At 41.6% G+C, this 14,449-nt stretch overlaps 1 protein-coding gene across 1 annotated transcript in view; it reads right to left on the bottom strand.

The window, feature by feature from the left end:
* Positions 1-8,701, bottom strand: part of LOC126267866 (odorant receptor Or2-like) — a 64,435-nt gene extending 55,734 nt beyond the window's left edge. The window contains exon 1 of the mRNA XM_049973175.1: positions 8,378-8,701. Within this exon, the coding sequence (XP_049829132.1) occupies positions 8,378-8,701 (324 nt within the window). The remainder of the gene's footprint in view (positions 1-8,377) is intronic.
* Positions 8,702-14,449: the final 5,748 nt, after the last annotated feature.

Raw genomic sequence — 14,449 nt, 5'->3', positions numbered from 1 at the left:
CTGCATGGGCAGCTATAACTGTACACGCCATCAAAGCTCTGTTTGACTCAATTCCCAGGCGTATCAAGGCCGTTATTACGGCCAGCGGTGGTTGTTCTGGGTACTAATTTCTCAGGATATATGCACCCACATTGCGTGAAAATGTAATCACATGTCACTTCTAGTGTAATATATTTGTCCAATGAATACCTGTTTATCATCTGCATTTCTTCTTGGTATAGCAATTTTAATGTCCAGTAGTGTATAAAAACCCCTACCAAGTTACGTTTATGACGCACAACTCCTTCCTGGTGCTGCGATTTTTTCCCGTCGTCGTAAGAGGAATGACAAGTGTCAGTCTCCATCATGCCACGTACATTTCCCAAAATGGGCTCCTCATCCCTAATCTCAAATTCTAATACTCTTTCGCTATTATAACGGAACATGCAATAGAGTTGGAAAACATAAATGCCCCAGCTTACCTCAGTATTACCTTAGAGCGCTTTCGAATCTTCAAAACGGATTTTATCAACATAAAAGCAAAGTTTCCATATCGTAACTGTCTGCAACGGAAGGAGTCTGTATCTGGATGAGGTTCCTATTCTCAGATAATAGATAACTAGTCAATCTGCTACATTGCTGCTGAATATGCTAGTTCCGAGTGATACAAATCTTTTTATCCAAAAAAGGTCGATATTGCCCTGAATTATAGCCGCAGGTTAATCACAGGGGCTACTTGGAACCCAACACTTAAATAAAAACAGTATTCACCAGCAAGCACAGCCGTGTTGAAAGCATACGTGAAGTGCCCGCTAAAATGAAATGATTGGATGGCATTGTTGGCTGAGAGGTCCCATTCAGGTTCTGCCGCCAAATGCAAGTCTTATTTCGGTAGGCGCGACACCGGGCGACTTGCAGCCGATTAAGAGGATGAAATGATGATGAGGACAAAACAACACAGAGTCCACGAGTGGAGAAAATCTCCAACCCGGCCAGGAATCGAACCCGGGTCCAGTGCAGGGCGGGCAAAGCATGTTACCACCCAGCTAAGCATGCGGACAGTGACTTCTAATACAGAGACGCAAAAACTTGTCTCAGGGCAGTTCCCTCATGAACATCAGCCACCATCAGCTTGTCTGAAGTTTAGAAAACGTTTCTTACAGTCGTCTATTGCACTTCAATGAAACATAATAAAAACCAATGTTGAACAATGGTGACAGAGTTATTCCGATAATCAGTAACGTGTTGAAACTGAAGAAGAGTGGCATTCTGCTCTCAAAGTGGAGCAGTACACAGGAAAGTCCTTAACTGCTACTGCTGACAAAGCACCCTCCCACTTAACCCCACGCTTATCCCTGTAGCCTTGAGGGACTGCTGTGTAGGAGGGAAGTAGCATTAGGAGCTGTACGTCAGTTATGTACAAATTCATAAAAGAATGGGAAGGTATCTAGGACAAGCAGGCACGTAAGTGCTGGGAAGTTCTCGAAGTCGCTACAACGAGCGCGAGGAGGTTGGTTGACGACCAGCGAGCCACTGGAAGGAAGCAGCCTGGAATTCTCGCTCCGGCAAGGGTAAACTGTTTCATCGGATGCCTATGGACGCTAGGCAGTATGGCGGGATCCTGTGATAAAACTATTGTTTCAAATATTCACCAAAAACATGAAAATAGCTTCCATAGAAGCTGCAGCAAATCTGATGACAGCGTTGAAATCCCATGGATTCTCCGAATTCAATATCCCAATGTTTTTAAATCAAATATTAAACAAGCTATTAACATTTATGCGTAAAACTCTTGATGACTTCAGTAACAAAAGCAACACTCACTTAACATATACATTTGATACTTCTTGAAATCGGCTGTAAAATATTAATGTTAAAGCTAAACAGACTAATTTTACTGTTAGTAGTTGTGTGCCAAAACAGAATTCTCCGTAGTAACACAATAGAGTAGCTTGAAAGGTGACTACACTGAGTCACAGCGTCAGAGATTGCGCCAAAGATTATTATTCCGCCGCCTCCACTGGCCCAGTAGTAGTTCAGAGGATGTCGAGAGCAGTCGTTTTTCTGTTGGGCGAGAGAGTAGATGACCTGAGTGTTGACAGAAGTGTTGTACTGTTCGGTTGGTGTAATGTATGGATGGAAGAAGATGCAATTGTCAGAATATATTTGAGAAAGGAGGTGGGCTTTTGATTTTTGATGCTGGTGTAATGGAATATTTTTGTCAATATATAATGAGGTGAAAACGTATTAAAGTTTTCTTTAATAACAATCCCTCTTGCTCACAGGTACAGTCAACAAAGCATCTGGCTCGTGTTCATTTATTAGCTTTGTAATTCTGGTTTCTATGGGCAATTATAGTGTTTCTGGTTTTTCAATTAGTTCATTGTGAATGGTGTTTAAAATATTTTGGCATATTGAGAAAGAACTGAGCCAGATACATGTACATTGAGTCCAACTACCACATACAGAACAGTTACACTTGTGCTTTGCTGTTTCGTAGCTTTTATAGTTGCAGGGGACTTAATTAATCAATTGTGTTAATGTAAATTCATTGTCATTCTTTATTTTTATTATATGCAGTCAGATTGCGTGCTAATACTAGTCAGGGCCAACTGGTTACGAGACTTCGTAACCGGTCACACAGCTAGTAAAACTATTGCATTTATTCATTAATATTAGTCTTTTCTTTTTAATTAAGTCCACATGCACGTTGTAAATTTAAGTCTGAAAATTTTTGTTCTCCCGCGCGATCTCTTTCTTCCTGTTCTCTATCATATTCCTTTTGTCTATTTTCTGCTGAAGTTAAACTATTATTGTGACCTTTCAAAATCGGTTGTACTTCTTCTCTAATTTCTTTCTTTAATTCATCTTTCATGTTTTCAAAACATGTCCCTATTCGTGAGTCTAACCGTGTTGCCATTGTTCCCATCTCTGTTTTAAATTCAGATCTTAACTGTGTTTCAATTGTTCCCATCTGTGATCCCATATTCAACAGCCGTGTTTCCATTGTTCCCATATCAGTTTCAATTGTTCCTACTTGTGATCCCAAGTTTAATATTGCACTCATCAACTGCTCCATATTAACTGGTTCGAAATTCTTTTCATCCCTAACATTTCCCGTAAAACTAACTTCCTTCGTCACAGCCGTAAAGCTATCTGTGTTGAGATACTATTCCAGAATCTTCTATAGTTAATCTCGTATTCTGAAAATTTTCCGATTGTGAAAACATTTTAACTGGTTCCGGACTATTATCCCCCCTTCTTAAAGTATTTTCTACTTCATTATCACAATATTGTTCTCCTGTGTTGGTGAGTTCGCCATGTTAACAATTTCGTTATTCTGACTACCCATCATTCTTGCCTTTTTCATCGATCGCGTAATCATTTACACAACATACAAAACTCGTCACTATACGAAAATTACATGCAATATAACACTTTATCACCAACAATACCATTCACACCAAATGGTTCCCGACAAACACTATTAACGAACAATTAAAACCTTCACAATTGCACAAAATTGTCAAACCCGTATATGACACATGAAAAATTAAATTCTACATAAATACCATTAGAAGAGTGACAAGACAACTACAAATGTTCAATTATAAAATCTACACATGCAATATCGACTACAATTACTAAACTACAAATCATTACAACAATACTACTGTCTACTATTTTTATTATCGAAAGAATTCCAAGGGACGGTCCGAAGCAATGAACTAATTGGAAAACCGGAAATACTATAATTGCACGTAGAAACCAGAATAACGAGTCTAATAAATGAACACGAGCCAGATACTTTGTTGACTGTACCTGTGAGTAACAGGGATTGTTATTAAAGAAAACTCTAATGCTTGGTTACCCCATTATATATTGACGAAAATATTCCATTACACCAGCATCATAAATCAAAAGCCCATCTCTTTTCTCAAATATATTCTGACAACTGCATCTTCTTCCATCTATACATTACACCAACCGATCAGTACAACATTCCAATCAACACACAGATCGTCTACTCTCTCGCCCAACAGAACGACTGCTCTCGACATCCTCTGAACTACAACTGGGCCAGTGGAGGCGGCGGAATAATAATATTGGGCGCAATCTCTGACGCTGTGACTCAGTGTAGCCACATTTTAAGCTTCGGCGTGAAATATTTGTACCATTATTATACTGTGTTTATGTTCGTTTCACAAGAAACTTTATGACTCAGTTTTTGTGTTAAACATTGTGCAAATAACTTTGTGGTGAAGAGGTAAGCTGCATGAAGAAGTACATATCTGAATAGTGCTTGTCGTTTTGATTTTTGTGATGTATATGTATATATAAATTGTCAGTCAATACAGGTCCATATCAATCAACGTGAGGGGACATGCATGCAATAGACATACTTTTCATGTTCCTATTTTTTTTGTAAGGTTCGTGCCAAGATTGAACTGCCAACGACCCACAGGTGTTGAATATTTGAACAGTGAGTGCTAGGGTAGCTCTCAGTACTGAAGTTTGCTAAGGTGAATTGGTCAATGCATACAGACTCGAATGAAGTTGTTGAACATTAGGAATTTTGTTGAATTTAGTTTTGGTGCATTGCATACTGCCTTTAGCATAGATCAACCTTCGAAAGCTCTGGTCCCCCAGTCATTTCATATCTTATTTGTTTCATCGTGTATACAGGTCAGTCCATTGATCGTGACCGGGCCAAATATTTCACGAAATAAGCGTCAAAGGAAAAAAATTACAAAGAACGAAACTTGTCTAGCTTGAAGGGGGAAACCAGATGGTGCTATGATTAGCCCTCTACATGGCGCTGCTATAAGTCAAACTGATATCAACTGCGTTTTTTTTAAGTAGGAACACCCATTTTAATTATATATTCGTGTAGTACGTAAGGAAATATGAATGTTTTAGTTGGACCACTTCTTCGAATTGTGATAGAGGCGCTGTAATAGTCACAAACATATGGCTCACAATTTTAGACGAACAGCTGGTAATGGGTAGGCTTTTTAAATTAAAATACAGAACGTAGGTACGTTTGAACCTTTTATTTCGGTTCTTCCAATGTGATATATGTACATTTGTGAAGTTGACTTTCTGAAAACGCATGCTGTTACAGCGTGATTACCTGTAAATACCACATTAATGTAATATATGCTCAAAATGATGTCAGTCAACCTCAATGCATTTGGCAATACGTGTAACGACATTCCTCTCAACAGCGAGTAGTTCGCCTTCCGTAATGTTCCCACATGCATTAACAATACGCTGACGCATGTTGTCAGGCGTTGCCGGTGGATCACGATAGCAAATATTCTTCAACTTTCCCCACAGAAAGAAATCCGGGGACGTCAGATCCGGTAAACGTGCGGGCCATGGCATGGTGCATCGGCGACCAATCCACCTGTCATGAAATGTGCTATTCAATGCCACTTCAACCGCACGCGAGCTATGTGCCGGATATCCATCATGTTGGAAGTACGTCGCCATTCTGTCATGCAGTGAAACATCTTGTTGTAACATCGGTAGCACATTACGTAGGAAATCAGCATACATTGCACCATTTAGATTGCCATCGATAAAATGGGGGCCAATTATCCTTCCTCCCATAATGCCGCACCATACATTAACCCGCCAAGGTTGGCGATGTTCCACTTGTCACAGCCATCGTGGATTTTCTGTTGCTCAACAGTGAATATTATGCCGGTTTACGTTACCGCTGTTGGTGAATGATGCTTCGTTGCTAACTTCAAGGCGTGCAAAAAATCTGTAATCGTCCCGTAATTTCTCTTGTGCCAAGTGGCAGAACTATACACGACGTTCAGAGTGGTCGCCATGCAATTCCTGGTACGTAGGAATATGGTACGGGTGCAATCGATGTTTATGTAGCATTGTCAACACCGACGTTTCTGAGATTCCGGTTCCTCGCGCAATTGGTCTTCTACTGATGCGCGGATTAACCGCGACAGCAGCTAAAACACCTACTTGGGCATCATCATTTGTTGCAGGTCGTGGTTGACGTTTCACATGTGACTGGACACTTCCTGTTTCCTCAAATAACGTAACTATCCGACAAACGGCCCTGACACTTGGATTATGTCATCCAGGATACCGAGCAGCATACATAGCACATGCCCGTTGGGCATTTTGGTTACAGTAGCCATACATCAATACCATATCGACCTTTTCCGCAAATGGTAAACGGTCCATTTTAACGCGGGTATTGTACCACGAAGCAAATACCGTGCGAAGTGGCGGAATGTGACGTTTGTGATTATTACAGCGATTACAGCGCCATCTATCAAAAAGCGAAAAAAGTGGTCTAACTAAAACATTCATATTTCTTTATGTACTAATATGTAATAAAAATTGGGGTTCCTATTTAAAAAAACGCAGTTGATATCCGTTTGACGTATGGCAGCGCCATTCAGCGGGCCAGCCGTAGCGCCATTTGGTTTCCTCAGTCAAGCTAGACGAGTTTGGTTCTTTGCACTTTTTTCGTTTGATGCTTATTTCGTGAGATATGTGGCCCGGTCACTTTCAATGGACGACCCTGTAAATGTTATCCAGTGTAAGGCCACAATTCAAAGTAACTTATGTTCTTAATCCTGTGATTAAGCTGCTTCATTAACCTCAGGGATCAGTCCTTTCTTATGTCCTTTTTTTACTGATTTTTCATTTATTTGTTTGCTCTTGCAAGTTATTTACTGATTTTTCATTAGGTTGACTGCATGCGTAATCGATGCATCTTTAACGGCAGAATGCAACAGCGCAAAAATGAAACCATGTGATAGCAGACAGGCCATTGACGACTTTAAAGTTGTGTATCGTCCTGCGATGGTTAAGCAGTAAAACATTGATTTCATCTGACGACTGTTCTCACACTATTATTTTTGCTTTAAACCTCCGCTGCAATTACAGGATGAACGTATTACTTATTGACAAACGACTATGACATTCGCCAGAAATGTAGATGTAATTCGAGAATGAAGTCCAAAGTACATTAATGACCATTAAAATTGCTACACCAAGAGGAAATGCATTGGACAAATATATTATACTAGAACTGGCATTTGATTACATTTTCACGCAGTTTGGGTGCATAGATCCTGAGAAATCAGTACCCAGAACAACTACCTCTGGCTGTAATATCGGCCTTGATACGCCTGGGCATTGAGTCAAACAGAATTTGGATGGCATGTACAGGTACAGCTGCCCATGCAGCTTCAACACGATACCACAGTTCATCAAGAGTAATGACTGTCGCATTGTCAGGAGACAGTTGCTCGGCCAGCATTGACCAGACGTTTTCAGCTGGTGACAGATCTGGAGTAAGTGCTGGCCGGTAGTGCATTATCCTGCTGTAATGTTTGGTTTCGCAGGGATCGAATGAAGGGTAGCGCCACGGGTCGTAACACATCTGAAATGTAACGTCCACTGTTCAAAGTTTCGTCAATGTGAACAAGAGGTGACCGAGACGTGTAACCAATGGCACACCATACCATCACGGCGGTTGATACGCCAGTATGGCGATGACGTACGAACGCTTCCAAAGTGCGTTCACCGCGATGTCGCCAAACACGAATGCGACCATCATGATGCTGTGAACAGAACCTGGATTCATCCGAAAAAATTACGTTTTGCCATTCGTGCACCCAGGTTCGTCATTGAGTACTCCATCGCAGGCGCTCCTGTCTGTGATGCAGCGTCAAGGGTAACAGCAGCCACGGTCTCCGAGATGATAGTCCATGCTGCTGCAAATGTCGTCGAACTGCTCGTGCAGATAGTTGTTGTCTTGCAAACGTCCCCACCTGTTGACTTACGGATCGAGACGTGGCTGCACGATCCGTTATAGCCATGCGGGTAAGATGCCTGTCATCTCGACTGCTAGTGATACGAGGCCGTTGATATCCAGCACGGCGTTCCGTATTAGCCTCCCGAACCCACCGATTCCATATTCCGCTAACAGTCATTGGATCACGACCAATGCGAGCATAAATGTCGGGATAAACCACAATCGCGATGGGCTACAATCCGTCCTTTATCTAAGTTGGAAACGTCACCGTACGCATTATTCCCCCTCCTTACACGAGGCATCAGAACAACGTTTCACCAGGCAAAGCGGGTCAATTGCTGTTTGTGCATGAGAAATCAGTTGGAAACTTTCCTCATGTCAGCAAGTTGTAAGTGCCGCTACCTCGTGTGAATGCTCTGAAAAGCTAATCATTTGCATATCACAGCATCTTCTTCCTGTAGGTCAAATTTCGCGACTGTAGCACGTCATCTTCATGGTGTAGCAATTTTAATGGCCAGTCGTGTAGAAAACAGGAATGTCAGAAACCTTTAAAATCCACACTAAAGTTTCACAGACAAGAAGTGCGGAGAAATTTACTTGCAGGCATCTGTCGAGGTCGTGAATGAGGCGTTCGGCAGAGGGCCGCATCGCGCGGAAGGCGAAAAACTTGAAGATGGCCATCGAGTAGCTGGAGGTGACGCATGCGTTGTTGGTGGTGCTGAGGATGTGGCCCCAGAAGTGCAGCATGGCGGACAGCTGGCTGGCCACCAGGAACAGCAGGGAGGCGACGACGGCGCCGGCGTAGGCGGCGTACAGCCCCGCCCCCAGCCTGCCCCGCGGAGTCCACTGGCCCGCCAGCCTCAGCAGCCACTGCTGCAGCCACAGCTCCGTCCGCAGGCGTGCCGGCGAGCCCTGCTCCATGTCTGCCGAACGACGCAGGAAACTGACTGTCAACGACAATGCAAGTTCGCACATTTACATCTACGTTCATACTCCGCAAAACACGGTGCTCGGTGCATGGCGGAGGGTACATTCTGTCATTACTAGTCGTTTCCTTTAGTTTCCCACTCGCAAAAGGAGCGAAAAGGGGAAAATAAGTCTAAAGGCCTCTGTGTGATGTGGCGTTCGCTGTGTTGTTCAATGGCTTGGTATTTTATTAATTTGTAAATGAAAATGATAATCTTATTTTATTACATTGAGTAATTACTAAATAATTTTTCTCCCGGCTAAAGATTTGGTGAAGTTGCTAAAGAACTCCACGTTAACTTCGTGTTAGTGTTGCCTGTAGTTGTGTAAGTGTCACTAAATCACAGTTCATACAACAGATTCTATACAACTACGGATTATGATAGAAACAGTCATCAAAAAATGTCGTCAGCAAAATGTTCATTAAAACCACCGAATATCAGCCGTGCACAACACTGACGTATATTACCTGAAACAATATTCTTCGCAACTCGTGATTAATTACTTTCGGCTCCATACATCAGCTAGAAAAGTTTGTTATATGGATCGGGCTATGAACACTGTTTTTAAAGCACCAATCTGATTCTAATTGTTTTCATTAAAATAAGTTCGGGACTTACTGGTGCACATTTATTTTTACACATTTGTATTACCTTCGGCATTTATGTCTGCAGAGTAATTTGAATTTGCCGCTGAGATAATTGTTAAGATGGCGTCAGACAATTGATAGTGACTTTCTATTGTTAGAGCAGATAGGGTAAGTATTTGAAATGCTTATTAAACTTTACTTTCGTATTGTGCACTATTTAGACTTCATCAAGCAAACATTTGGATTTTTTTCTAAGGAAAACACAGACAAAAAACGCGATACAAATCTCTATCATCAATGACTGCGCTCCGTGCAGCGCAAAGAAATAATTAACTCAGATAATGCTTATTGAGAGAGGAATTAAAGTTACAAATAATTATTCACTTATATTTTGTAATAATAATGAACTCTATTCTCAAATAATAATTAACAAATAATTACAATTTCTTAACAGACCTCAGTTTGATAAGCGTCTTGCGTCCTGAACCTACAAAAGCCAACCAACAAAAGTTAAAAACAAAAGAAGACAAACGCAGATCATAATAGGATTTTACAATTATCATTTCTTTGTATGATACACATCGATATGTCCAATTACATCATAAAATATTAAATAAATAATTTATATTTATCATCGTTTTCACTGTTTTATTTCATATGTGGAATAGATAATTTTTATAACTGTTAGAGGCATAATTTCCTCACGTCGCACTGTAGTTAGAATTTATCTCGTGGATGTTACAGTGAGACCTAATTCCTCGCATCTTACCCTCACGGTCCTTACGCGAAATGTACGTCGTCGGCAGTAGAGTCTTTCTGTAGTCGGCTTCAAATACCGGTTCGCTACATTTCCGCAATATCATCTTGCGGAAAGAGCGTCGCCTTCCCTTTAGGGATTCCCATTTGAGTTCACAAAACAACTCACTAATATCTGCATGCTGATCGAAGCTTCCGGTAACAAATCTAGCAGCGTGCCTCTGAAATGCTTACTAAAGAGTGAGACGGGCGCCTGCTCACAGAAATCTCCTACTAAGATGAAATCGAGCATTCGCTTTCCTTACTACTAACTTGACGTGCCGATTCCATTTCATATTACTTTGGAAAGCTACGTCTGGATAGTTAATCGGTGTGACGCTGTTAAGCTGCACGCTACTAATGCTGTATTCAAATGTTACAAGATTGTTTTTCCTGCTCATTCGCATTAAGTTACATCTATCAACATCTAGAACAAGCTGTCATTCATCACACTAACTACAAAACTTGTCTAAGTCATCTTGTATACTCCTACAATCACTCAACGACTACACCTGCCCGTACACCACAGCATCACCGGCAAGCAGCAGCAGATTGCTGCTAGCTCTGTTCGTCAGATCATTTATGTACGCATAGAATAACAGTGATCCGACGAACACTCGTCTTCGTGGACAACGTCATGGGATCTATTGCTCAAAGTATTCCAGCCACTCACATGTCTAGGAACCTAAATAATATACAGTGGGGCATTGTCTGAAACGCTTTCTGTAAATTTAGGAATATGTTGCTCTCCATTAATGGTTTGTGGGCTGTCATCTTAGTTAAGGGCAAACTGAGTTTCGCCCAAGCGATGCTTTCTAACGCCGTGCTGATTCGTGGACGGAAGATTCTCTATCTCAAGGACATTTACTATATTTGAGCTCAGCATGTGTTTAAGATTTATGCAGTAAACAGTTTTTAAGGATATCGATGTGTATTTATGCGGGTCAGTTCTTTTACCTTTCTTAGGAAAAAGAGTCAAGTGCGTTCTTTTCCATACGCCTTGGATTTTCCGCTGAGGGAGAGATAAGCAACAAATGCTTGAACAGTAAGGAGCCAACCGCAGAGTGCTCTCTGTAAAACCGAGTTCGGATTCCACCTGGACATGAGGGCTTATTTGTTTTCAACGCTTTCAGTTGCTTTTCTACACCACGGATGCCGATTTCTATGTCTTCCATTCGGGAGTCTGTACGACAGTCAAACGATGGTATGTTCGTACGATGCTCCCACAGTAAACGTGAAATTTAAAATTTCAGCTTTCCTTTTTCTATCTTCTATTACAACCGCAAACCGGTCGACGAGTGAATAAACAGAAGCCTTCGACCCACTTAGTGATTTTGCGTATAACTTGAATTTTCTCGGTTTTTCGGAAAGATTTCCGGTGGGGTATGACGGTGGAATTTGTTGATCTTCTTATGGACGCACGAATTTCTACTAACTTTTGCCTGTCAATATTTGACCATTATTTTTTGAACTGAGTGTACAGCAATCTCTGTTTCCTCAGCATTTTTCGAATTTTATTATTAAACCATGGAGGGTCCTTCTCATATTTAAGCCTCTTATTTGGCACATACATCTCAACAGCCCGGTAACACAATAACAACCATCCCTACCTTCACAGCCGTTGCCTACTTAACATTCCAGTCTCTTCTTTTTTTTTCAATAGTTATTATCCACCGAAAATGTTAGTAAAAACAATCGGTAATTATGTGAGAGTGAAGAACTTATATACAAGTAAACAAGGGAAAGTGATGAACGTACCGTGTTCCTAGCATCACTGCCATGTTCCCGCTTCACATTTGATAGAGATTAATTATTACTCGTCGCATATTGATATATAATGATGTATCCAATCATTCTCATGAATCACACTTGTGTTTATAGTCACTGTAAAATAAAATTCGCACATTAACAACCTTCAGTCCTACTTTAACAATATTATTCTCATTGTGGTCAGTGTGATTCTGAAAACTTTCTCCATGAAAATCATTAAAGCCGAAATGATACATCGTCTAGGGTTATGAAACGTCCCCTTAGAAAAATTATACATAACTGTGCTTAAACTGACACACAATATTTTTTAGCGCAACGCAATCTGACTTTCAATAATCCCTACAAAAGAATGGCCCTGACTAACATTAACCTATACCTTTCACAAATCACTTACCTCACAAAAAATCTTCGTTACTCGAACTACTGCAATACAGCGAGCACCACTACTGCTAGCTAAATAAAAGATTCAAACTACTGATAGGCATAGTTAGCGAATGAAAGATTTTAATAGAGAACAAACAATGTATTTACCTTAATAGTCATAATATATATATATAAGTTCATGACACCAATTCTTACAAATTTCAAAACTCCGCCATCTCTCTCCCCACGTCCACCACTGCTGGCGGCTCACCTCCAACTGCCCAACGCTACGCGCTGTTAACATCCAGCTGCCGCTGCCCGACACTACAATGGCAGACAACAATGCAAACTAGCCACAGACTGCGCACAGCACAGCCAGTGATTTTTCATACAGAGCGCTACGTGGCGTTACCAATAAGAAAATGTAAACAACCTACTTACAGGGTAACTACTGTTTGTTACCACTGGCTCGCAGTTGTTTACCTTCAACTCTTCAGCTACTTGGCATTGAAGTACACCTTCCTCAATGTTTCCATAATCACTCTCACTTTCTTTCCATTTCCACTGTTTATCTCTCATCGACATTCATTTCATATTTAATATTCAGCGATACCTCTTTGAACATATCGTAGGATGGCAAGAAATGCGCCCCTTACATGAAGTCATTAAAGATCACCTAACTCACGTTGAGCGAACGGTAGGGCTGAACAAAAATGACTGACAAGGCACAATGCATCTTGTAGAGGGTATAGTATGGACGTATTGGAATAATTAATGTCAGGTGATGGTTTTAAAGTAAGTCACACAACATGAAAACTTTGTGGAAACGCGTCGATTTACTGGAGGCTAGTTTATGGCAGGGAAGTATTCAGTGTTGACAGTGGCCAGCTGGGGAGCGGCGAAGGGAAGCGACTATAGGCAGCTTAGGGCGGCTCAAGCTCGGAGAAAGCGGTAACGGGGCCCGGCCTCCAGCCGCCTTAAGGTGAGTGACAGTGAGTGGGTGGTTGACCCCATGCTGGTGTACCGGGGAGCGGACAGAAGACTTGTATGCCTGTTGATAAATGTCCGTTGTCCTGTTTTCAGTGAAATATGCGAGAAAGCCTCACAAAGCTATGGTGGAGCAGTCAACAGAGGCCAAAATATGTGTGTTCTTGACTACAGCAACTTCACGCTGAATTCACGGTCCGCAGAGTCTGAAGTAAATCAGGTGAAGAGCGACAGAATGAAATACGCTGGTCTCTGATGGGAACGTAGGACCAAGGAATTTGAAATACTCTCATGGGAATCAGAATTCCGGAAAAATTGGTGTTTTGTGCAGACGCTAACCTTGATGGGTGGCCTGGGAGGAGCTAAATAGCAGAAGTTGAGAGGAAGGGAAATTTTGTGGGAATTTGTTCACTTCCCACAGCAGGCATTGGTCTGCTCTGGAAAGCGACGCATAATTAACGCGACTTGCGCTGCAATTGGCATAAGTGCTTTTGCTGGAGGGGAAACAGAGGCGGAGAGCGGACTGGGAAAAGTCTCCGTAGAGGTCTTCCATTCCCAGCTTGCCTAAAGCGCAGACGTGGCGTTCTTTACTCAACTTGCCTAAGAAAGAGTGAGCATCTCTGCAGTTTAGGACTTAGCAAATGGAACGATTGAACTTGGAGAAAGAAAGTTTTGGTTCAGCTACGTACTGAGCAAGATAGCTAGGAATGAATAGATGAGTGCAGCCTTGCAGCACGAGGCCGGCAGACGACCTCACAACGACGACGCCCCGTCACGCTGAATTCGGTGATATTCCACCTGCTCCGGCTTGAATTAGGCCACTGATTAATTTGTTGGACCACGTCGGCAAAGTTTCCACGAGGGTTTCATGGGCCGTGTATTGGGGAATTCTTCTCGCACTTCGCATTACGACTGGTCAGTCGATAGGAATTAATTTTGATTTATCGCGCTTTACTCCATGTAAACGCAATTTATTACCACTGCCAGATAGGAGAGTCATGTAATGTGATGATTGAAGGTCGGGAGTTAAAATAAATTTGTGCTAATGGACTGCATCTGTTTTCAATCAAGTACTTGAAATCCCAAGTCACTTTCTTAATTATTTTTGTGCTCAACATTTGCATCTGGTGTTCAATACGTGAATATAACATCAATGTGCACCCCGTTTTAATTAAAAGTGATCAATTCTGAATCAATTA

This window comes from Schistocerca gregaria, chromosome 4, assembly GCF_023897955.1.
Source record: "Schistocerca gregaria isolate iqSchGreg1 chromosome 4, iqSchGreg1.2, whole genome shotgun sequence".
In the NCBI taxonomy this organism is placed as follows: Eukaryota; Metazoa; Arthropoda; class Insecta; order Orthoptera; family Acrididae; genus Schistocerca; species Schistocerca gregaria.
The sequence above is the reverse complement of the archived record's forward strand: the minus strand, read 5'-3'. Positions and strand labels throughout refer to the sequence as shown.